This window comes from Chionomys nivalis, chromosome 26 (genome assembly GCF_950005125.1).
Source record: "Chionomys nivalis chromosome 26, mChiNiv1.1, whole genome shotgun sequence".
NCBI lineage: Eukaryota > Metazoa > Chordata > Mammalia > Rodentia > Cricetidae > Chionomys > Chionomys nivalis.
Window position 1 is genome coordinate 33,484,331 of NC_080111.1, and position 10,491 is coordinate 33,494,821.

The 10,491-nt window shown below is 40.7% G+C and overlaps 1 protein-coding gene across 1 annotated transcript; it reads right to left on the bottom strand.

Annotated features, from left to right (window-relative positions):
• Positions 1-134: 134 nt before the first annotated feature.
• Positions 135-1,571, bottom strand: LOC130866828 (DNA methyltransferase 1-associated protein 1-like). Its single transcript, XM_057758452.1, is given in 1 exon segment — positions 135-1,571. A coding segment is annotated over 1 exon segment (1,437 nt).
• Positions 1,572-10,491: the final 8,920 nt, after the last annotated feature.

Below are 10,491 nucleotides of genomic sequence, written 5' to 3' on the forward strand. Positions count from 1 at the left end.
GTCAGTTTGACTACCAAAAATAGCCATTATAACAGCCAAGACAAAAGAAATGAGAAAAAATTATTGCTTGCAGGAGGCACAAAGTGCACTGGAGTTCTTTTCTTTTCTTTTTTTTTTCAGTGTAACAGCTCTGTTTACACCATACCCCCAACCCTAGCGGCCCCTTCATGGTTCTTGGCTTTCTTCACAGAAGATGAGCTGGAGGCAGATTCCCGTCGTTTCAGCGAGTTGGGTGTGAGGGGCGCACCCACTACATCAATGATGGTGTCCTTGGTGGGGTCAAGGCCAAGTCCAGATTCAGACACTGCTGGCTCAGCAGAGGCTCGGGTTCGTCCCACTGCTGGTGTGGCAGGGCCTCCCAGCACTCCTGCCCGAGCCAGGGCTTCATGCCGGTGTCGCAGCATCTGTAGCTCATATTCACAGTTGGCACAGGCCTGCTTGAGCTCGTAGAGTAACACCAGGTCACTCCGCAACTCATTGAACATATGCACCAGCTCCTCTGTGGGGGTGGGGCTCAGCTCCACTCCAAGCTCCAGCAGCATCTGTTCCAGCGCCTTGATCTTCTTCTGACCCACAGAGCTGGGCAGCTTCATGCGCTGGCTCCGCAGTGTGACACCTGCCGACTTAAAATCTGGAAACTTGATGCCTGCAGTCTCAGGAACAGCCGGCTTCTCAGCCTCCTTCTTCTGGGGTAGCTTTTTCTTGGGGGCCTTGCGTTCTGTGCGCCGCTGCTCTGCGGTGGTGTCTGCTGCTGTAATCAGCTTCTGCAGGTCTTGGCTGCGTTTTTCCCGCTCTTTTTTCCGGGCCTCGATCTTACGAAGCTCCTGTAGCAGGTACTCTTCCTCTGCCACCTGTTCTGGGGTCCGGTTATAAAGCCGCTCCAACTGTTCCTTCCGCCGTCTCTCATGCCCAGCATCAAATACTGGTATTTTGAGATCTGTGCCCGGCACAGCCCTGACATTAGCAAGTTTGGCACAAATATGGTAGTACCTCTCTTTCAAATCTTCTACAGAACGTTTCTTGAACTGCTGGTGGTCATACCGGTCATGGATAACTACAAAGCACAGATCAAATCGGCGGCTGAGGTCGAAGAGGTGGTCGGTCTCTGCCTTAGTCCATGCGTCATCGTGAAGGTAGAGCTGGTACTCCTGCTCTGAGTACACGGGCACCTGCACCGTCTTATTGAACCTGGCAAAAGGGTAGTCTTTGCCCTCCTCTGCTGCTCATCGCCAGTGGAAAAACATAGCGCCATCCTTTCGAGCTGGGTTAGTAAATGGCATCCACTTCCACGGCCGAACCTTCTTGGATCCCAATTTAGCCTTCACTGTGCGATACCCCTGACCAGTGTCACTGGGCAGTAGTGGGGGTGCATCCTTCTTGTCAGAGTAAAGCAAAGCATAGACCTCCCGATGCATGCCCTCGGGCCTCTTGAAAGTCAGCGTCTCCGAGGATTTCTTGGACTTTTTCTTGTTCCGGTTGATGATATCCTTCTTGCTGATGGTCCCAGAAGCTGCATCTCCTTCTGGACCACCGAGTTCTAGAATGTCCCGTACATCCGTGCCCGTAACCATCACGCCTGGGAAGTCCAGCAGCAACCCACTTCTCAGTTTATCTCGCTCGGCGAACCCACGGACAGAAACTTCCGGCTCTGGAGTTATTTTCAAAATAGTGTTTTTCCTCAACAAAGGAAGAATGAGGATTTTACTTAGGAAGTCTGAACATGCTCAAGTAATGTTCTCCCTTTTCTTAAGCATGATAAATTAACAAATCCACTAGTGAACATGATTACAATGTAAAAACAGATATTTAGGGACATTCTTACCATGAAGTCTTGTAGGAACATATTTAAATTATACAAATGATGGAAAGAAATGTCTCTGGAATGTTCATATTTTACCATAAGGTCTTACTTGAAAATCGAGTAGATGACACTGTGAAAAGCTGATTGTCAATCTTGATGTTTGATCTAAAAGATAACTGTACCAACACCATATATGTCACAGACACAAAAGATAGAGAACACAAAACCAGAAAACTTCAAGGAAAAGTCACCTAACAGCCCTCTATACAGTGCTCCTGGATGAACGGTTATGATGATCTCTGTTACTCTCAGAGCAAAGCTGCTTTTGCTCTGAGCAGGGTGGCAAGACAGAAGGCCACAGCTGCTTCCAAGATAGGTAAGAAGGAGTCCATTTTAACTAGCCCTGGCTTGCTGTCTGTCTTAGGGTCAGGACATCACTGTAGAGAATTTCAATCTTTCTTTTTTCTAACCTTAAAAAATCTTTAGTTATATAGTATTATGCTTGCATGCGTCTATGTACAGTACCTACAGAGGGCAGAAGAAGGGATGAGATACCTGGGACTTGAATCAGAACAAATGGTGAGCTAGCATGCAGGGACGACGAATGGAAACAGGGTCCTCTGTGAAAACAGCCAGTGCTCTAATTGCTGGGCCATCTATCTAGCCCCTCTTTTTAATTCATAATTAATCTTTAAAAATTGTTAATCAAAGACAATACATCATTTTTTATCTCTTTATTCCATCTCTGCCACAAATCCCTTCCAACTTCATCCTTGTTAAGTTTGGGTAAATAAGTATGCTGAAATACATAAATGTGTCATGCCCAAATCTGCAAAGTCTCCAGAAAGCCAACAAGGAGATCAAGTCCTATATATAAAAGCAAAGAGCCTTTATTTTATGCACGTTTACAAGCTCAGTCTCTCTGCATGTCCAGCGTATTGGAATAACTGGAGAGCCCTGAGCTGAGTTAGAGTTGGGGATTTATAGTAGTAAAGGTGGGGGTGAGGGGTTTCAAAGTTTCAGGACCCCTGATTGGCTGACATTTGCCTAGGGGTGTCCTGGTGAGTGTGTGCTGGCAAATGATCCTATCTACAGCTTTTGGAATGTTAAGCATTTCCTTTGGATGGTCTATTTTTGGTGGTGCTTGGTAATCTCAGTTTATATTGATATGGATTTTTGTAAATTGATACACATTTACAGTTGTTTTGTTAGAAAATTATATATATATATATATATATATATGTTTCTAATCTCGATCAAAGTATTGTACCTATATACCTTATTTAACAATTTAATGCAAATTTGTACACCTTGAAAGCTATTATTATCAACTAATTAGAATATCATGAAATATACATTAGTAGTCATCAATTATAATCCATCTTGTAGTTATATTAGGTATATTTTCAAGGTCAAGCTGAGATATATTTTAGATAGTCTATGACAATTGGGCATGACTTACCATGGGTATGGTTTTCTCTGTAAATGTGACCAAAAAAAGGGAGTAGAAGTTTATGTTCTCTCTTTGTTAGTCAGAGCTGGTGCAATCCTGGCTGTTGGTCATCATAGCTCTTGGGAGAATTACATGACATGAGCATCGAGAACAGTGGCCTCTACCTAGTTCTCTATTTCTGAGTTTATTTTTCATTTGAACTGTGAATAAATTGTTAAATACAATTTTGTGGGTTCTCACTTCAATAGGAAGCATGGAGGTGTGCACGCAGACTTGGTACTAAAGAAAGAGCTGAGAGCGCTACATCCAAATCACTAGGCAGCAGGTAGTAAAAAATACGTATATGTCCCTTGACCAAAGATTGAACAAGGAAAGTGGGCTACATTTACACAATTGAGTACTACACAGTAAAATAATGACATCTTGAAATTTGCATGCAAATGGATAGATATAGAGAACGTTATATTGATTGAGGTAACCCAGAGCCAGAAAGAAATATTGTATGTACTCACTCATAAGTAACATTTAGACATAAAGAGAAGAAAAACCAGCCTAAAATTCACAAATCCAGAGAACCTAGACAACATGAGGACACTAAAAGAAGCATACATGAATCTAATCTACATGGGAAGTAGAAAAAGACAAAGTCATGACATCTCTTAATTCTCACACACAGTGGTGTTTGTTTATACAGCTTGTTGCTATGTAATAGAAAAGAACTTTTTCAATCCTGTGCTATTGACATGATATTTTAATGAATTCCAATGTCATCATGACATTTCCAAGCAATAATTATTCAGTTTCTACATTTCCTTATGCTAGAGGACCTGACAGACCCATGTGGGATCTGATGTGTGTTATGTATATAAGACAAAGCCTATTCCTGATTATATCTTGAACATGAAGAAACAATGGAGTCAATTCTGCATCATCTGGTATAAATTCTGTGGTTTCAATATGCAAAATGACTCTTTCTGCATATTGCAAATCAATAACTATGTTGAAATTCTTTAAAATCCCTTAGTATAGAAAATAGAACACTAAGACAAATAACTATTAATGGGGCTAAAGATAATCTAACATAAAGTATAATTGTGCTCTAAACCTACATCATCTAAACCTCTCCAGAATCACAAAAGTTCTAATCAATTGATTGTTCTTGCAGAAGGCCCAGTGTAGGTGTGGCGTTCTTCAGGGAACAACTGTTCACAGTTGTTTAGTCCTGTGCCATTAGGCAGAAATTCACAATGACTGGAAAGGTTATGAGAAGTTTCTTTATGACATGGGGACTAGAAAGTAGACAGAAGGAATACACAAACGGCCAAGGAAATATATAACTTGCACGGCACATCTCCTGTGACCTACTTACTCCAGCTATACTCTAAAGATCACACTAATCCCAAACGGTGCCACCATCTGGGAAACAAGTCAATAAGCATATGAACTATGGGATCATTTCATTTTCAAACTCTAACCATGGCAATGAACTCCTAAACACTAAAGCTAGACGTCACAATTGATAGCCATTCTGTGTCATTTGTTTATGTAACATCTATCCATCTGTTCACAGTGTTTTCATAACCTGCTTTCTAGGAGATGGCAGTGGGGCATAGAGGGATGTTAAAGTCCTTAGTGCAAGAATTTGATACCTGATTTGGGGTTCTTAGCACCCACATAAAATGTCAGGTTCTGGATGCCTATGCCTGTAATTTCAGGTAAGGGGAAGAAGCAGATAAGAAGATTCCTGGTATTTATTGATTAGCTAGAGTAGGAGAATTTGAGTGCTTCACTTTGAGATACTGTCTCAAAAAATTAGAAAGACAGATTGATAGGTACATAGATAGGTAGGTAGATAAAGCACTTGGGGTCCAATCTCAAGGCTACATGAAACTATCTGACAAACTAAACCAAAACTAAACAATGCTGTCAGAATATCTGTAGTTGAGAGGGCCTGAGAAGACAGGTGAGCTTTTCTTGTGAGAAGAAGGAACTCAGTTTGAGCCCAAGAATTCATGCTGAAGAGAAAACGAAAAAAGGTATGGTCACAAGGACTTTTCACACCAGTAATGGGAAAGGGACATGGAGACAAATGAGTACCTGGTACTTGTTGGTCAGCTAGCCTAGTCTACTTGGAAAGTTACAAAGCAATCAGAGACCCTATCTGAAAAGAAATAGAAAATAAAAGTTTGGTGAAATCAAAGGCCTGAAACCAGAGATTTACTTCTGTCTTCCAAATATATACACACACATATATACAATCACATACTTATATTTCCACAAGTATATACACACAGAATGCCCAAACACACACACAGATATACAATAGCACATAAAAATTCATACAATAGTACATACAATTCATTGCTAGCTTTGATTGTGTCTTTCTATTGTTATTTATGCTGGTTTGTATTTTTAACACACACATCCTCAGCTATTGAGTAGGTCTGATGTAAAAAAGATATCAGCTTCATGACAGGTTTTGAATATTTTTCAAAGCAAATCCCATGTACAAGGAACATCTGTGGTAGAGTGATTATTCTGTCGTATACTCTGAAGATTTGTCACTCAATTTGCTTTAATAAAACAATGACTGGCCAGCAGATAGGCATGAGACAGAGGGAGCATGTCTAGATTGTGTCATGCTAATAAATGTTCTATATTGTGGAGAATATGTGTTAACTTAAAAATGTCACAGGTAGTTAGTAATAAGCCTGATATATTGTTCAAGTATTTTCAATTATTAAATACTTCGATGTAGTTACTTTGAACTTGTATGTAGAAAAGAAATGACTGTTTAGAATTGGCATTCCTATGTGTGGCCAAAATTTTCACATAAAATCTGAAATACCTTGGAAAAGGAATCTAAACACAAAACTACATAGGCAAATGCAGCTTCTTGGTAACTGTCTTTTCTTTGGTGGGTTATGCTAGAGATCAGTGATCAGAAGCTTGCCTTCTTTAAAAGATGGCTTTCTGAATTGGCATTTGAAGAAAATAGGCAGTTCTTTTAAGAGACATCAAGTTTACTCGTACGGTGTCTTCTTTCTCTTGCTGACCTGAGAGCCTAGGTTATGAACCTGCTGGCCACACCCCTGTATGTCTGCAAATAAAAAAAAAATCAAAGAATGTGTGGAGCCCTGACTTGATTCTCCAGGACAGACATGATCAGGTGTTAAGGTCATGTGTTTGTGGCTGAAGCCCATCTTTGGTCTTTTATTCGACGTGACTGCATCTTGAAAAGTTTCTAGACAGCATTATTGGGAATTACCTTCAACACCTTCACAGAAATGTCCTTTCTTAGTCAGCACACTGATCTCTTTTGCTACCGTACACTATATCATATAGATATTTACCATAAACTTCTGTGTTCAAAGATATGATTGTTGACTTCTACTGCGGAATGGTATTTTCCCTATTTTTAATTCTGTGTCCAATTTTTTGATAGTTCAGAATTTTGAGTTATATAAATGCATGATGATTGATTATGGTCTACAAACAAAAGTCAGGATAAGAGAAAATTTTAAACAGTGAATACAAAAGTGATGTGTTTACTGTCATTAGTAGAAAGTGCCACCAGTAAATGATAACAACATGATTGCTCTTTCTGGCCAACCAAGAATGATCCACAACCTTGTAGAATGAAATCAAGCAAGGGTACACCTGATAAGTGAGTTTTTATGTTCCAATTATGGCCAATTGCTTTGGTTAAATAACCAAATATCTTTTAAAGACTTACATTTTCAGCTGGGTGGTGGAGGCACACGCCTTTAATCCCAGCACTCGGGAGGCAGAGGCAGGCGGATCTCTGGGAGTTTGAGGCCAGCCTGCTCTACAAGAGCTAGTTCCGGGAAAGGCACCAAAGCTACAGAGAAACCCTTTCTTAAAAAACAAAACAAAGAAAACAAAACAAAAAAAGACATTTTCAGCTTGTTTCCTGATTTTTTTTTTGTACTTTTCCCTCATTTGAAAATGATTTGGGCTCAGGAATTCTTTAAGAACCAAGACTAAGTTAGTTTCCAATACTATTGGTCCTTTATTTTTTCTGGTCCAAGGATGAGTTAAGATGAACTTAGATCAGGCTTTTATACCTTACTGCTGTTAATGACAGGTTCGTGGGCCTGAAAAGTGTAGGGCTATAGCCCCACCCATTGGGGGCGTGTTTGCCTTGGGCTAATGTTTACTGATAATTCTGCCTGGCGTGATCCCAGCAGCCCTTTTTCTCTGCTTTTCCTGTTCTCCAAGGGAACCTGTGGTCCTGTAAGTCTATTTCCTTATTAAAGCTGTATATATTTTTATAATCTGTCTGCATTCATTTACATCACCACATTTGGCACCCAACGTGGGGCTCGAACCCACGACCCTGAGATTAAGAGTCTCATGTTCTACCGACTGAGCTACGTGGGCTTATGTCTCTAGGAAAATGAAACAGTTTTTTGATTATTACAATATCAAGCATGTTACAGGTATACCATACAATCCTACAGGTCAAGCAGTCATAGAAAGATCAAATCGAACTATAAAGTATATGTTGAACAAACAGAAAGGGGTGGAAAACACCCCCAGAAATAGGTTACATAATGCTTTTTTAACCTTGAATTTCCTCAACGCTAATGAGAAGGGAACATCGGCTGCAGAAAGACATTGGATAATGGAAAAGTGTACTGAACTAAATCAACCAGTTTATTTCAAGGATGTGCTGACCTCACAATGGAAGCCTGGAGATGTGCTGCGTTGGGGAAGGGGATTTGCTCTTGTCTCCACAGGTGAGGAAAAATTGTGGATACCATCAAAATTGATAAAGGTTCGTTTTGATGAAGAGAAGACAGTTGGGAAAGATGAATAACAATTCAATCACATGGATGGCAATCATACTGATGGTAAGTAATACAGATAGGTTGGGGGCAGGGTTCTCTTCTTATCTTCACAGGAAAATACCCATCTTCAAAGAATTTAAGGGACCCTGAATATTTAATTACTGATGGAGGGACATGTTCTGTAAGTATTAATTTATATATATATATATATATATATATATATATATATATATATATATATGTCTTAAACTTTCTTTGCTTTTCCTCATATCTCTGTCTTTCTTTATATGTGAGTATATGTCCTTGTTGTTAATGTTTAAATTTCCCATAACAAGCAACAAATTTTCCTACAATAATCTTTGAAGTTTCCAGGATGAAGATGGGGCCCCACGACATCAACTCAATCTGGTTTTTATGACGTCATGAATTTTTTTTTAAAGCGCTAATATTAGACCTGGTTTTTTTTGGTACCAACTACATGAAACAATTTCGAATGGTGCACATTTTTGACAACACTCTGGCCGGACTTTCTCAAAACGCTCTGAGACTAGTTACAATTTTCTTAGGTCAAAGGTTAAATTGGGAATTTTACCATCATTTGCTTTCACAGTACCCCCTAAGAAGAACGTCACCCCCATGTCAGCAAGAAGCAATCTTAGAGGACGACATCCCCTCTCCCAACAGAGTTTGCCCTCAGGGTTAGGGACATCTTTCAGTGGTTGGTTTAGGGTTGAGGGGATGGGGTGATATTTTTATGGACTTAGGAAAAAAAAGAAAAAAATAAGAAGAGGAAGAAGAATGGTGATTAACTGGTTTTATGGGATGATTGTTATTTGTGAATTACTGTTTATAGAAAATTGTATTGATACTGTTTCTTGTATATTGATATATTGAATATGAATGTGAGTGTTACTATCTCTATTTTTGTATGAGTATGCTTATAACTTTGTCTATATTGTATTGATACACCTACCATATTACATTGTACATTTCTACCTCTGGTACTATGACATTGTTTACAGTTGAAGATCATTTTCTTCATATATTGCACAGTTTTTTATTCTTTTTTTTCTCATTTTTTTATTCTTTTTTAATTAAAATTTCCAACTGCTCCCCGTTTACCATTTCCCTCCCCCTCCTCCCACATATTGCCCCCTCCCCCGATCCCCTCCCCCTATCCCCACTTCTCTTCTCCTCCCTCCAGTCCATTCCCCCTCCCTCTCAATACTGAAGAGCAGTCCAAATTCCCTGCCCTACAGGAAGACCAAGGTCCTCCCACTTCTATCTAGGTCCAGGAAGGTGAGCATCCAAACAGGCTAAGCTCCCACAAAGCCAGTTCATGTATTAGGATGGAAATCTAGTGCCATTGTACTTGGCTTCTCATCAGCCTTCATTGTCCGCCATGTTCAGAGAGTCCAGTTTCAACCCATGCATATTCAGTCCCAGTCCAGCTGGCATTGGAGAGCTCCCAATAGATCAGTTCCACTGTCACAGTGGGTGGGTGCATGCCTCGTGGTCCTGATTTCCTTGCTCATGTTCTCCCTCCTTCTGCTCCTCATTTGGACCTTAAGAGCTCAGACCATTGCTCCAAATTGGGTCTCTGTCTCTCTCTCGACCCATCACCAGATGAAACTTCCCATGCCATTCTCCTTGGCCTCTCGTCAGCTCTCATTGTCCGCCACATTCAGAGAGTCCGGTTTTATCCCATGTTTTTCAGTAGCAGTCCAGCTGGCCTTGGTGAGCTCCCAATAGATCGGCCCCACTGTCTCAGTGGTTGGGTGCACCCCTCATGATCCTGACTTCCTTGTTCATGTTCTCTCTCCTTCTGCTCCCCATTATAACCTTGGGAGCTCAGTCTGGTGTTCCAGTGTGGGTCTCTGTCTCTATCTCCATCCATCGCTAGATGAAGGTTCTATGGCGATATGCAAGATATTCATCAGTATTATAGGATAGGTTCATTTCAGGTTCCCTATCCTCAGGTGCCCCAATGAACTAACTGGGGACATTGCCCTGGGCATCTGGTAGCCATTCCAAGTTCAAGTCTCTTGCCAACCCTTAGGTGGCTCCCTTAACAAAGGTATGAGTTTCCCTACTCCCCTATCCAACCTTCCTTTATCCCCAATCACCCCGATTCCCCCAGTTCCCCTCATCCTCTCCTTCACACTTTTCTCTCCCCATCACCCCTCATCCCCATCCCACCCCACCCCCAAGATTCCAATTTTTTGCCCATCAGTCATGTCTATTTCCCATAGCTGGGAGGATATCTATATGTTTTTCCTTGGGTTTACCCTCTTGTTTAGCTTCTTTAGGATCACAAATTATAGACTCAGTGGCCCCTTTCTCTACAACCTCTCCAGCAGAGGCTATCATTGGTGTTTTTGATTTTAGCCATTCTGACCGGTGTAAGATGGTATCTTAATGTT